At 40.3% G+C, this 15,742-nt stretch overlaps 1 protein-coding gene across 2 annotated transcripts in view; it reads right to left on the bottom strand.

The window, feature by feature from the left end:
* Nucleotides 1–13,371, bottom strand: part of dlgap2b (discs, large (Drosophila) homolog-associated protein 2b) — an 85,791-nt gene extending 72,420 nt beyond the window's left edge. The window contains exon 1 of one of the 2 annotated variants that reach the window (XM_073816437.1): nucleotides 12,274–13,371. In XM_073816437.1, the coding sequence (XP_073672538.1) occupies nucleotides 12,274–13,356 (1,083 nt within the window). In that variant the 5' untranslated portion in view covers nucleotides 13,357–13,371. The remainder of the gene's footprint in view (nucleotides 1–12,273) is intronic. The other variant, XM_073816436.1, reaches the window with a different exon arrangement.
* Between the last annotated feature and the right edge of the window lie 2,371 nt (nucleotides 13,372–15,742).

Genomic DNA, 15,742 nt, shown 5'->3' with positions numbered 1-15,742 from the left:
TTGAACAGTGATAGAAAAACAACAAAAACAAAATCCAAAAAAGTTATAAATTGATTTGCATTTCAATGAGTGAAATAAGTATTTGATCCCGTATCAATCAGCAAGATTTCTGGGTCCCAGATGTCTTTTATACAGGTAACAAACTGAGATTAGGAGCAGTCTCTTAAAGGGAGTGCTCCTAATCTCAGTTTGTTACCTGTATGAACTGTTTGAACCTGTATGTTACCTGTCCACAAAAGCAAATTCCAAACAGATTCCAAACTCTCCACCATGGCCAAGACCAAAGAGCTGTCCAAGGATGTCAGGGACAAGATTGTAGGACCTACACAAGGCTGGAAGGGGCTACAAGACCATCACCAAGCAGCTTAATGAGAAGGTGACAACAGTTAGTGTGATCATTCGCAAATGGAAGAAACACAAAATAACTGTCAGTCTCCCTTGATGTGGGGCTCCACGAAATATCTCACCTCACAGAGTTTCAATGATCATGAGAACAGTAAGGAATAACCCCAGAACTACACAGGAGGATCTTGTCAATGATCTCAAGGCAGTTTGGATTATAGACACCAAGAAAACAATTGGTAACACACTATACAATGAAGGACTGAAATGCTGCAGCACCCGCATGGTCCCCCTGCTCAAGAAAGAACATGCACAGGCCCATCTGAAGTTTGCCAGTGAACATCTGAATGATTCAGAGGACAACTGGGTGAAAGTGTTGTGGTTAGATGAGACCAAAATCAATCTCTTTGGCATCAACTCAACTCGCCGTGTTTGGAGGAGGAAGAATGCTGCCTATGACCCCAAGAACACCATCCCCACCGTCAAACATGGAGTTGGAAACATTATGCTTTGGGGGTGTTTTTCTTCTAAGGGGACAGATCTACTGCACTGCATCAAATGGACGATGGACGGGGCCATGTACTGTCAAATCTTGGGTAAGAACCTCCTTCCCTCAGCCAGGGCATTGAAAATGGGTCATGGATGGGTATCCCAATATGACAATGACCCACAACACATGGCCAAGGCAACAAAAGAGTAGCTTAAGAAGAAGCAAATTAAGGTCCTGGAGTGGCCTAGCCAGTCTCCAGACCTTAATTCCAAAGAAAATCTGTGGAGGGAGATGAAGGTTTGAGTTGCCAAACTTCAGCCTCGAAACCTTAATGACTTGGAGACGATCTGCAAAGAGAAGTGGGACAAAATCCCTCCTGAGATGTGTGCAAACCTGGTGGCCAACTACAAGAAATGTCTGACCTCTGTGATTGCCAAGTACTAAGTGCTAAGTTTGTTTCACTCTTAAAAATGCAAATTAATTTATAACTTTTTCTGTTTAATAATTTTTCTATTTTTGTTGTTGTTGTTGTTGTTATTTTGTCTCTCACTGTTCAAATAAACCTACCATTAAAATTATAGACTGATTATTTCTTTATCAGTGGGCAAACGTACAAAATCAGCAGGGGATCAAATAATTTTTACCCTCACTGTACAGTATCTTTATATGTATTTTTATAATTACTCCATACAAGGTTGCTCAAGACCATTTTTTCCTAAGGAACACAATAAAGAATAAACTAAACTAAACTAAACTACTTCTACAGTCTTCAAAATGGTTAAAATATGCTTCAAAATGAATGCAGCTCATGGCTCTTTCTAAATGTCATATTCTGCCCATATACAGTTCCCTAGCAGAACACTGCTATAATAAAATCCCTGTACTCAAGCTTATTGGCAGTAAATCTGCAGTGAGAAAAAAATGGGTCAGGCAACCTCAAGACCTCTTAACCTTAAAAAAAATCTCTCACATCTGAACACAGCATTTGTTAACACCTCCAGTTTTGTTTTCAAGGGATAACGAAAAAAAATTGTGTAGGATGTAGCCATAGCAACCACACATGAATAAACATTAAAACAGCATGCATAAGTAACAGTGCAGCTAAGACTTCAGATTAGAAATAGTCATTGTTTATACCGGAGGTAATCAGAGCAATTTATTAAGAGGGAAACAATTGCAGGAACTCCATAAAATGCCATTCAACGAGGAATACATACATACATATATTAATGTAATGCTGTGCCGTTGTTATTTACTACATTTTCTAAAAACAAGACACCAAAAATGGGTTAAAATCCATGTGACCAACTGGTGGGCCAATGGCAACACACAAACTGTATTCTATGTACTATACTGTGTTAATAAGGCGAAATCAAAACCATATTAAATACAAAATATTTATGCAAACATGTATCCAAGTAAACATATCACTGGTAGAGACATCTTGCAGTTAAGACATCAAACGCATCAGTCATTACATTATACTTATGTTTGTATTTTTGAGCAAGATGAAGCAGATTACAACCTATTGCATAAGACAAGAGAGTGACACAAATACAACACTGCAACAAGATGACACTATGAGTATAAATTATTGTGCATACTGGATAAAGGAAAAAGAGTTCATATGAATTACAAAACGTGCTTTTACAAATTGATAAGCTTCAAATTTCTGCTTCCAAATCCTCAAAAATTTGTTTTATTATTCAGTGACATTGCTAATATTTATGCCTTAAATTGACATATTTAAATTTCACATTCTCATGAACCCTCTGCAGTTCCCTCATGAACCCCCATTTGGAAAACCGTGTTCTAGTGGATAGATGCCAAATAACCTATTTTCTACATTTACGAATACTGTGAACTCCACTGTCATGCCTTACAACAATATTTAGCCATGATTACCCACGTTTATCCCTACAATATGCAGTAGAAGACTCTATCTCCAGTAGAGCTCCATCTCATCACATGGTCCTATGCAATAATTTACATTATTCGTAAAAATACTGCCTATATCTGCATGAAATAACTTAAAAGTAATATGAGCACAGAGCATTTCATCAGACTGGATTAATGTGGGTAGATACGCCTACATCCTTTATAAGTGCATTACAATTTCTTTTTTTTTCTGGATGTAAGCCAATAAGCAACTCAAAGCGTTGTTTGAATAATATGTGTGAATTTTCCTTAATTTTCCAGCAGCTCCACTACAAGATAAAGTGTCAAAGGGAGGTGTTTCAGCATGAGTGTGAACACTGCAACCAGAAAATACAAATGGACGTCACATGATGGGAGGCAGTGCTTCCATGTTGTCTGTCAATGTTATAATGCTAACCTATCATGTTCACATTCAGGTCATAAATTGGCCTAAATGGGTCATATTGCTTAAAACAGATTAATTATGAAATAAACAAGTCATCCATTTGAACATTTTGGTCACTTTTTAATCTAAATCAGAGTTTTGAACCCACTGGCAGACCACTTTTAAAGGAATATTGAGGGCACATAGGTTAAACTCAATACATAATGGTGATGATTGCAGCAAAAGTATTTCCAACTGACCTTTCACAGGGAGCTTGATTGACAGGTGATCTGGCCAATCATAATGCTGAATCTGCCAAACAAATCTGACAGGACTAGTAGAAGATTAACTAATGGTGGTCTTAGGAGAAGTTCACTGGCAGAAAAAAAAATTACAGATAATTTACTCACCCCCATGTCATCCAAGATGTCTTTCTTTCTTCAGTCGTAAAGAAATTATGTTTTTTGAGGAAAACATTTCAGGATTTCTCTACATAAAGTGGACTTCTATGGTGCCACGAGTTTGAACTTCCAAAATGCTTCAAAGGGCTCAAAACGATCCCAGCCGAGGAAGAAGGGTCTTATCTAGCCAAAATCGACAATTTATATACTTTTTAACCTCAAATGCTCATCTTGTGTATTCCGGTTCAAAAACAGTTAGGGTATGTTGAAAAACTCCCATCTCATTTTCTTCTCCAATCTTAAAATCGCCATCGCTGTTTTACCTTTTTTTTGTAAATGGTGTTTGATCTTCTTTGACGTTCACTTTGTAAACACTGGGTCAGTACTTCTGCAGCTGAGCAGGATGATTTTGAAGTTGGAGGAGAAAATAAGATGGGAGTTTTTCGACCTACCCCAACTCTCTTGAACCAGAATACACAGAGTACACGCAGAACTAGACAAGACGAGCATTTAAGGTTAAAAAGTATATAAATTGTAAATAAAATAATAATAATAATAATATTTTTGCTAGATAAGACCCTTTTTCTTTGGCTGAGATTGTTTAGAGCCCTTTTGAAGCTGCAGCATGAAATGAAGTTCAAGCTCACAGGCACCATAGAAGTCCACTATATGAAATGTTTTCCAAAAAAATAAATAATTTCTTTGAGAAGGGGGTGAGTAAATTATCTGTAAATTTTTGTTCTGGAAGTGAACTTCTCCTTTAAACTTAAAGGGGTCATCAGATACCCATTTTCCACAAGTTGATATGATTCTTTGGGGTCTTAATGAGACATCTATAACATACTTTGGTTAAAATCTTCTTAAGGGTAGTGTAAAAAGCACTCATTTTACCTTGTCAAAATCAGCCCTTTTTAGAGTGAGCTATTCTGTTGCATGTTCCTTTAATAGCTAATGAGCTCTGCTCATCCTGCCCTTCTCTGCTGTGGGATGATGAGCCGTAATGTTTACTTTAGCCGTGTTTAGCTGCGAAACTTGCAAACTAGCACATTATTAAGAAAAGCCGTTTGCAAAAATGTATAAAAACCCCTTATACTCACTTCTGCTGTGGATGAAACTGCATCACGAATGATTCGCACAAACATAGATGCATATGTAGGGAAAAATGAAAGTAACGTTAATCCTCTGCGTCTTCGGCGGCTCAGATGTCAGGAGCAAATGACAACTACTATGTTTATTATTACATCCAACAAGAGAACACCTCAATCCCTTAATCAGAGACATTCTTGTCTATCCCTGCACCTGAGTTGACACAATGGCAATCAGAGTCGGACTGTTTCAGCTCGGTGAGGGCGGGTCTAAGGTAAGGCGCTCACGTCAATCAACTATTGTGGGAGCGGCCTCTGTTGGGGTGTCGTCACACCGACAAGAAGCTGACAATGACCTGATTTTAAAAAGGGGATATTACTTTTAAAGATGAAAAAAATACCACTGGGTGGATTGTTATCATTGTAGGGTGGTTGTGTACACAAACTGCCAACACACATTAATGTTCAAACAACATGTAAAAAAAAACAAACAAAAAAAAAAAACTTGTGTGTATTGGGGCCTAAATCAACTGTTAAAATGATTACTTAAACAGCTTTACAGATTAAATGATACAGACATTTTAACAGAAGATTGCATTAAATTGTATTACAGGTTACACATTTCTGCTCTTAAATCCTCAAGAATAGGTACTATTCACTTGCATTGTAAGTGACTCACCGTAACCTCCTTTTTTGTGGTTTTAAAACAAGGGCCCTATCAAAGGTTTGAACAGATGAGTCAAAATAATTTCGGTGGTAATCACCATAATGCCACAAATGCAGTCGACTGATATTGAACCCAGAATGTTCCTTTAAACTGAGTGGGACTAATTCAGCTGACATAGTCAATGGTAGTTTAATGTTCTCTGTGTCTTACCTGGTTTCTGAACCACATCACTGTGATAAAATCAAAGACAATGTCTAGACAGCATCATGAGAAAAGTAGCAATTCATCTCCTCAGCAGAGCGTAACAGACAACAGGTTCCTTGTTCTACCTCAAATTGTGTTTTATAATATCTCTTTTCATAAGTCTATGCTTCATTTCACTTTCAACAGTTTCATATCATATGTTTTATACTCAATTTATAACATTAGTAATTTTTTAACAACTTTCTTTTTTTTTACCTTTACCATTTCCCACCTTTTCCTACTCTCCTACTAGTCATTTTTGAACAATGATGTGTCATCTGTGTGTGAAGTTCCTAGTCATTTTTGCAGGTTAGTTCCAGCAGTTCCAATATATTATCATAATACATCAAGCTCTTTAATTTCAAAAGATGAAGGAAAATTTGATACCTCATAATATGAGCCTTTTACATTTTAAGTGCTTAAAGTGTCAGCATGAAACATTATACTTTTAACACTGAACTACAAAGAAAGGGGATGTGTTAAATTAGCCGTAATCCACAGGGTCACCATCCCCTGTGAATAATAAATATACTTTAGCATATGTTTAAAAATAGTACTCATTAGGGAAATAATATACTGAAGTACAAATTTAATGTAATGTTTTCAAACACTTAAATGTATGTTAATTACAATTAAATTAGTTTAAAATTTATGTTAAACACAATTAAACATAAGAGTTTTTTATGTGATTTCATATTTACTTCTGGTGTCTTTGAAATGTTAAAATATATCGACAAAAATGAAATTTCCGTCATCATTTACTCACTCTCAAGTTGTTACAAACCTTTTAGAGTTTCTTTTTTCTGCTGTGCACAACAGAATGATTTTTTAGTGAACTCTCCCTTTAAATGGTCTTTTAATTCATTAATATACAGCAGTAATATAGTATAACCTGCAAGTACAATTTAAGTGCTCCTTTGATCCATTTCCTTTGATCAGTGAATTTCAAATGTGATTCACAATTAAGATTGACAATTCTTTCTACTTTGATGAGTCAATTTACCAAATCTCCAGAATCTTCAAAAGCATAAATCTATTCCTCAGTACTTCTCTGTATTTTCACACAAATCAATCTTAAAGCTGGCAAAACAGGAAAAAATTGAAACATCTCTGACTGGACATTTATATCATTAAATTTCTTCTCATCTTCTTCCACATGAGTGTTAGTGGGTTAACAGTACATTATTCTACCACAAGGAGGCACTAAAGACAGCACACTCAAATACTGTAAATGAACATTCATTATTCACTGACAGTGAGGAAGTGCAGATAGAGATATAACTCCACTCAAGAGCAGGATTAGAGGAATCTAAATGAGATAAAACCATCAGATGTTGAAACGATGACTTCAGAATACTTTTAGACGTTTCCACTCAATGCGAGATTGCATGCTATCATTGCAAATTCAGATTGAGCTCAATCTTTTCGCTTACTCTGTTTGCTGGGAGATAGAAATGTCTCCAGGGGTTAGAGTTGATAAGGGAGTTAAGATCTTCAAATACTGCAAAATAAAGTTTCAAGTGCATGAGCGCCACTTTACAGAGCTGTGCTAACAGCTAGCGGACTAATCAGGGAGCTGTTTAGCCGAAGACCTTTGAACTCCTCCTTCCCAGATTTACTTAGTAAATCAGCGTCTCCAAAAAAGACTTTTTGCTACATTTTGGTGGTGAATAAAATGGCTGGGCTGCTCCACCAGCAAACCAGCATGGAAATTCATGCAAATCTGGTCTTTTCAGGACAGCTGAGTGGAAGGATATGGTAATCTCAAGTTTGAAAACAGATCGCAATTATGTCCCAAACTGTATTCAGATTTGCCAAGATACCAAAATATGCAAATCAATAAAATCAAACAGTAGGCTTAGTGCTTCAAAGACCAAATTACACTCAAAAATATTTAGGCCCAAATAGTTCATATTAGATAATAAAGAACTATGCATGATTGAGTGCAGAGATAAATTCTATTCCATTTTTATATTTTTACATCAACAATGTAATCAATTTTCGATTTATTAAAGCCAGGTCCGGATTTCATTAAGGTGGTGTTTTTAAGCAGTTTACATTTAGGCTATTTCAAAATAACAACTCAAGGCTGTAACCATTTAAACAATAGGGTACAACAGGGCTAAAGGCACACCTTAAGGAAAATGTACTTTTCACTCCACCCACAGTGTATGATTGCAGGGGAAAAAAAATGTTTGTATTGAACATTTATGGAACAACAGATTTTATGTAAAAGGCTTACCAGCATTGGGCAAAAGGCACACAGTATTGATACAAATACTTTAGATAAAATAATGTTGTTGTTGTTGTTGTTTTTATGATGTCTAAGTTATTACTTGTTCAAAACAATTACTTTAGCAAAGTTTGTATTGTTTTCTGCTTTTTTAACATTTTAAAATACAGAGATAAAATCATTTAAAAAAGTAAAGATCCTGAAGGTATTAAAGGAGATCCCATAATAATTTAATATAGATTTACAGTAGTAACAACAAATTATATTTTATTATATTATATGATTTCATTCTAAACAGGGTGATTATGTCTAAGACAGACACCAAACATAATATATGATGTTTACCATCTGAATCAAACCATGTCATGTAAACAAATGGAAAAGTCAGCCATCTATCAATAATCATGTTAATTTTCAAGTGCCTTTTTAGTCTCAACATCAAGGGCGCTTTTTACGCCAAATACCATATTTTTATTTAAAAATGGTTACTTATCTTAAACAAAACAAAACAAAAAAAAAAAATATTAGGAAGACCTTTGTCTCAAAATCTATTCAACAAGCGATGAATATTTAAATCTACAACATATTAAAAAACATCAAATATAAAATTAAATAAGTACAGAATCAACTTGGAGCTAACATTTAAAAAAGCGGAAGCCATCTAGTGGTAATATCAAGGGTGCCCTTTACCCCAAGGCATCTTTAGCCCGTTGTACCCTATATTTTATTTGTGAACTTATGTTAAGGTATTCTTTTTAATAGTTAACTTTAACTTTTAACTTTTAAGTTAACTTTTTTTCAACTATTTTTGAATCATCAGTCATCAAAACTGGTAATGTTTGTCACAGTCACAGAGATTTACTTTAAATTTCACCAAAGTTTTCAGGCCGTTTTAAGTCTTATTTTGATGAAACAAAGTGGTTATATCTAATGGTGTGATTTGTTAACTTATTTTTTTTAATTAGTCTTCTCTTTAATGCCATTATATTGTTCATTCAGACTGATTCATGAACACAGGACATGCACGAACACAAGAGGCGAAATGTATCACATAAACCAATCACAGCCACTTATAACCAGTCATATACAGTTATCATATCACGATGACTCTCACATGACTTGTCCTTATTCATTCTCAGGCTGTTTCCAAAATCGTCGCATGACTCTCACAGTGCATTATGAGTTATCTCTAGCCGTTGAGTGTACATCGGTTGTACACTCGTTTTTGCGGTGCATTGTGGGCCACTACCTCCCTTGCCTCCTCGGAGGAAACGGCCCTTGTGACAAATATGAATCACATTAAGTTTATTAGTTTATGTTAAAATGGTATAATACTATCCGCCAACTATTGTCAAATACTGTATGTCTATATGTATACACCCTTTGAGGCTAGATTTAGAAGAAACATCTGAGACAGCTTGCCTGGACTTTTCTTTCTCATCAGCTTAATACAATTTCCCACAAAGCCTAACCTTTACAGGTTTACCCATTAAACCACTACTAACCATGTATGTCCAAGACACATCTGGATGGATAAACACACTGGAACACAGCTGACTTATAATGAAATCAAATTTGAAGTTCACGGTTATTCCTAAATGGTTAATTAGCGAGTGTATCTAGTTTAATGTCACTTACAACTCAGCCAGGCTGTCATCTCTCTCGAGCACTGACAGCCTCTAATAAGGTCAACAACAGGACAGGCCTCATTTTTTTTTTTTCTGTGCAAACATGACGATGCTGTATGTGAGGATGATTTGTACAAAGTAGTCCTCAACTTCTCAGTACAAGGAGACCACTGGTACTTATGCCATAATTAACCTTCAAGGAGGAAGATGTCAGTTAGATGTCAGAAAATGATTAGTTGAACAACTCTGTAGCAGTCAGCATGACCTATGTGTGCCTCATGCCATAATTTAGAATGAAAATCAGAGGCAGTATGCAACAATACACAATGTGTGAAATAATATACACCACAATGAAATCCACTCAAATTGATCTTACATTCCAGTATGAGAACTGATTTAATTCAGATATAATTTGACCGATATATTAGTGAAATGAGTGTTGGACTGGTACGGATTTTTTGACTGGTAACTATGCTAGCATTCTCAGCACTGTCAAAATAAAAGCTCAGGCACTATAAGCATAAAAGTCTCACTTCTGACACTTAACGGCAAAACAAAAACAAACAAACAAAAAAAAAAACGTATAAGAAAAACGTATAAGCCAATGCAGTTAATTATTTCCTCTGGCAAAATATTACTACACAAAATAAAATTTATAAAATGTTGCACATCAGAGCATTTATTTGATTAAACATTCTTTAAACATCTACCCATCTATCATATAAAGCAGGGGTCACCACACTCGGTCCTGGAGGGCCGGTGTCCCTACAGAGTTTAGCTCCAACCCTAATCAAACACACCTGAACCAGCTAATCAAGGTCTTAATAGGTATACTTGAAACTTCCAGGCAGCTGTGTTGAGGCAAGTTGGAGCTAAACTCTGCAGGACACCGGCCCTCCAGGATCAAGTTTGGTGACCCTTGATATAAAGGTTTCTCACTACCACATGCTTTAACTGCACAGTCCTACACTACATCATGGATCCTGTTTGTATTGATCCCCCATTCTTAGGCATCAATGGTTCCCACAGGCCTTAAACAATAACACTAAATAATCAATTACTGGATTCAATTGCATTTTGCCCCACACACATCTGTTGGAGTAAAAGAAAGCGGACCAAACAGACAGTTTTTCCATAGAGACACTCAAAAGCAGTACATTTATCATTTAAGGGGCCGGTATACGTTAAATGTTCATGTGTATTCTATCCAAAGACAACTTTTATTACTGAAACAATCCCCCGGAGTAACCTGGGATAATGTCCTTTGCTCAAGGGCACCATCATGACTGGAAGTCACTGTTATTCTCGAGTTCATGAATCACCCTTTCTTGGGTTTAAGCGAAATGTTTGGTAACAAACCACAGTACTCAATAGAGTTTCAAATGCATGTGCCATTAAACCAAATATGTTGTTATTCAGGAAATTAGCCATAAACATATTGACTTTACCTAACTTGCCTAGCAAGATTCTCATCAAACTCTTGCTCTACCATGAGAGTGGTTCACCTAATAGAGAAAAGTGACTCTAAAAGAAGTCATTAAAGGCGCTTTTCCACTACACAGTACCAGCTCGCCTCGGCTCGACTCGACTCGGCTCTGTTTGGTTTTCCACTGTGTAAAAGTTGTACCTGTACCTCCACAATAGTACCTGGTTGTCATAGCGATGCTGCAAGAAACTGCTGTGATGTAATCTTCTACGCGACACACACCCGCTGTCTGCACCTCCTCGTTTGACCACGGCGTATTCTTCCGAGTTGCCATAATATGTAATGGAATGGATATGTCACGCAATCTCTGGCCAAACTTTTTAAAAATGGCGGGGTTATTCTGGATACTATTGCTGGCGCGTGCAATGATGACGCAGTGAATAGTGACGATTCTCTCTGACCAATCAGCAGTCTGCTGTGTTTTCACGTCACATTTTAGTATCGCCTCAGCTCGCTTGGAACCTCGCCGGAGGTGGTACGAAAAAAAGTACCTGGAAGCCGGTACAGGTACAACTTTTACACAGTGGAAAACCAAACAGAGCCGAGCCGAGGCGAGCCGGTACTGTGTAGTGGAAAAGCGCCATTACACTCATTTACACTAACCAGTTATACCCTTGTGACAATGCTAAACTGCAACTAAATTGCAGTGTTTAGATACTTGCATAAAGTATGTTTTGGGCTTATGGTTAGCCCTGCCTATAGTTAAATATACTTGGATATCGGGATAGGTTTTTATCGGTTCCTGCCTTTCCTGGAAATTGAAATCATGACCGTGACCCCTGGAGGGCCAGTTTTCTGCAGAGCTTAGCTCCAACACCAATTAAACACACTCAAACCTAATCAAGACCTTACTAAGCATACTAGAAACTTCCCGGCAGGTGTGTTGAGGCTAGTTGGAGCTAAACTCTGCAGGACACCGGACCTCCAGGGTATCCAAACTCAGTCCTGGAGGGCAACTGTTCTGCAGAGTTTAGCTCCAACCCCAATTTAACACATCTAAACCAACTAATCAAGGCGTTACTAGGCATACTACAAACTTCCAGTCAGATGTGTTGAGGCAAGTTGAAGATAAAGTTCTTTGAAGAACAGTGGCCCTCCGTGAATGAGTCTAGACACCCCCGAGCTACAGGAAATGAAATATCAATAAAATGCACATATTTGTTAATTATTCAAAGTTTAAGGAAAAGTTCTGTCAAAATGTACACCAAGGTCAAAGTAGATACACATTGAACACATGCAACACAAATACCTTTCCTTCATGAGGAGACTGTCACATAACAAGAATCAACAGTCCTCATCATAGAACTGCTGGTTAATTTCTGAAAGGCATTTGGTGCACCATCATATCATCTTCTTAAGGATGGAAGTGGATATGTTTAAGAAAGCCATAACTCACCTGTAGGTAGTGTGAGGACCGGAATGATGGTTTAAAGTCCTGATGCATCATGGGCTTCTCTAGGTTTAGGGAGGACTTTCGGTAGGCCTCTTTGGCCTGGCTGACAGTGAGTGTTGACCAGGAACTCCTCTTCATGAACTTTCCCTCAGGTGCCATGGACAGACCCTCACAGGCCGAACACTTGACGTCATTGTTGCTTTTGGAGGTTTTGAGTGAGTGGTCTCCAAAGTGAGTGTGCATGGATTCTGGGAAACTGTGGCCGACGTGCTCATGATGGTGGCGGCTTAAGGCGCTGGCCGTGCGATAGGTGCTGTCGCTGTCTAGGTTGTCGTCCGAGCTCCACCAGCCCCCCGTCCCTGACCGGTGCCTGCGCTCCTTGCTTTTACTGCGCTTGCTGCCGTGCTTGGATGAGTGATGACTGCCGTGGTGATGGTGATGGCTTCCCCCACCTCCACTATCTCCTTTGGTGCCATTCATTTTGGACGATCCCTCCAGTGAGTGGGACTTGGTAAAGAGCTTCTGGACGGAGTGCACCAGGTGTCGGATGCGACCTGGGCTCTCACTGCGCTGCTCCCCACCAGTGGCGGCAGATGTGCGTTGGTACTGGAGTGTGTGGAAGCCGTCGCGATGAAGCGGAAGCTGTTTTTCGAACTGGTCCAGCAGGTTTGCAGGGATGCGGTTGCTTTTGCTGCTGCCGTGGTGAGAGGCAGATGTTGCAGCAGCGATGGCGGCGGATGTGGCTGAAGTGGTGATGGCTGCACAGTCTTCCCGGGCAGCTGGATCGTAATACTGTGAAGTGTAGTGCATTCTGGGAAAGGTGCTGCTGGAGACATGGTCGGCAGGGGTAGTGGAAGTTAGCGCCACGGGTGACATGATCATGCAGTCGGAGTGAATGGAGCTGCGGGGGGAAAGACGGTGATGGAAGTCCATGGCGCAGGTCTCCGTGGGGCTGAGCAGGTAGGAGTGGCGCAGATCGGACACATGCATGCCGTGCAGGTCATGGAGATGCTCGCACTCCGCCAGTCCACACGGGGGCAGTGTGGGAATCTGGTGCGGTGCACGACCACCTGATAAGCCCTTCATGTTCCTGGGTGGAGCGAGGCTACTATCCTCATTGAAATCTCGGGATGGTGACCAGGGGGAATACTGCTGGTCTGGAATAAAGAAAAGGACATTAAAGATTAGCAGTTTTACTAGATTAGTCTTTAGAACTTTAGAACTTTATCTTGCACAACAAAAACTGGTTAAAATAAAAATTTTGTCAACATTTGCTTACACTTAAGTCCTTCAAAACCTGTGTAATTTGCATTTTGATATTGGGAAAAATAAATTACTTTTGCTTCGGTGAATGCAGAAAATGTGATTTGAACCTTTCATGAACCCTAGTTGCTAGATGAATTCAAACCTATGTTACTAATTTAAAAACATTGCAGGCAGTCATTCTTGAGACATGGGACAAAACATGTCCACCAATTATAACTACTATTAGTTTAAAAAATAAAACATATTTTCAATTGTAAATGCTATGGGGATTAATAATAGAATGTATTTAACACAATTATCCCCTTCAATTTCATTTGCTCATTATTATGTGAAATCTATGACACTTATTGTCTTCTCACTACATCTAAAACTGTGTGTCCACAGAGAAGGGTTTATTCATTCATATGCTATAAAATGGATTTAAAAAAAAAATTAATGATGAAAAAGACCTTGTTTTATCAAAGGCAACACTTAATAATATCTCATATTAAAGCAAGGTTGTTCCCCTTCGGGAACGTCGAGCTGCGTCACCACGCTTTGGGAACGCCCCCAGCGTGACCACGCTCTGAAACACGTGTCTAATCAGTCCAATAGGAAAACGCGCTGTGACGTCACGGGCGGGGTGACGTCATGAACCAGGAAACTATAAAGCACATGCGGTGAATGCAGCCGGCAGCTTCTGCCTTTCAGTCGCGCTCTGTGTTGAATGTGTTTGTCCTCTCAGTGCTGTTTTTCAGAGCCAGTTTGCTCTACTTTATTTTGAGTACTGAGATAGATAGGAAAGCAAAAAAAAAAAAAAAGAAATATGGGCGATAAAAGCAAGAGTTTTAGGCGTTGTGTTCCTCCATGCCTCAGATACATCACGGCTGAGGACACACACACGCTCTGTGTATCTTGCTTGGGGGCGAAGCATGCCCAGTCAGCCTTCGAGGAGGCTGACTGTGTGCATTGTTTGCGGCTTCCTCTCCGCACGCTTCGCTCCCGGAGGGCTCTTTTTGAGGAAGGAGCCCTCGCTAGCGTTCCCCGCGGATCAGGCCCCGCTGCTGCCGAGGCAGAGCGGCGTCTGCATTCGTGGGGTTCGCAGTTGGATCTAGTATCGAGTTTGGAGACGGGTGAACCCCTTTCTCCATCCTCCTCTGCTAGATCACTGCCCCTCTCTGGTGTGGAAGCCCGCTCTGCGGCTTCTTCCCTCCAGGAGGAGCACTCGACCCTCCGTTTGTCTTCTTCTGAGGAGGAGGACGCGGAGATGGTCGAGGAGGCTGGTCCCACGCCCACCCAGCCTGTCGAGTACGAGGAGTTAGTGGAGGTGATCACACGTGCTGTCGCCAAGCTTAACATTGAATGGCCAGACGTTGTGACTAAAGTGCAAGCACATACGAGATCTAAGCTAGATGAAAGATTCCTGTCATCTAAAAGCACACCTCCACGCCGAGGCCTTCCATTTTTTCCCGATCTCCACACTGAGGTGTCGAGATCGTGGTCAAAACCATTCTCCACCCGTGTTCACTCCCCCACCGCTGCCATCTATTCTAATGTGGCGGGGGCTCGTGAGCACGGTTACGGGACGATGCCGCAGGTTGAGCAGACGCTCTCCAGTTATTTATCCCCTAGCACGGCATCGTCCCTGAAGGCCTCGGCACTCCCCAGTAAGGCACTCAGAACCACCTCGTCCTTGCTGGGGAAAGGGTACTCGGCAGCAGGTCAGGCTGCAGCATGTCTACACACTATGGGCGTGCTCCAAGCATATCAAGCCGACCTGCTGCAAGAGCTTGATGAGGGTGAGGACGGGGCAGCGGTCGACGTGAGTGAGCTCCGCCGCACCGCTGACCTCGCTCTGCGCGCCACCAAGGAAACCGCCCGTGTCATTGGGCGGTCCATGGCAGCTATGGTGGCCGCAGAGAGACATCTCTGGCTAACCCTATCCGATATGAGAGACCGTGATAGGGCTTACCTGCTAGACGCCCCGCTTGTCCCTGCCGGCCTGTTCGGCGATGCAGTTGCGACTGTCGTCGACAGGTTCCAACAGTCACGGCAACAAGCGGCGGCGTTCCAGAGATTTCTTCCTCGCCGCTCAGGCTCTGGGGCTGCTGGACGGGAGCAGCCCCATCCGAGTACCCGCTCCTCGTACCGCGACCAACAGAAGCGGAGCGTCGCGAGGCGTGCTCCTCCCCAAGGTGATCAGGGAGAGACCCTCAGGCGCTCCAGG

Source organism: Garra rufa, chromosome 13 (genome assembly GCF_049309525.1).
Source record: "Garra rufa chromosome 13, GarRuf1.0, whole genome shotgun sequence".
Classification (NCBI taxonomy): Eukaryota; Metazoa; Chordata; class Actinopteri; order Cypriniformes; family Cyprinidae; genus Garra; species Garra rufa.
Note: the sequence above shows the minus strand (reverse complement) of the source record. Positions and strands in the feature narration are given on the sequence as shown.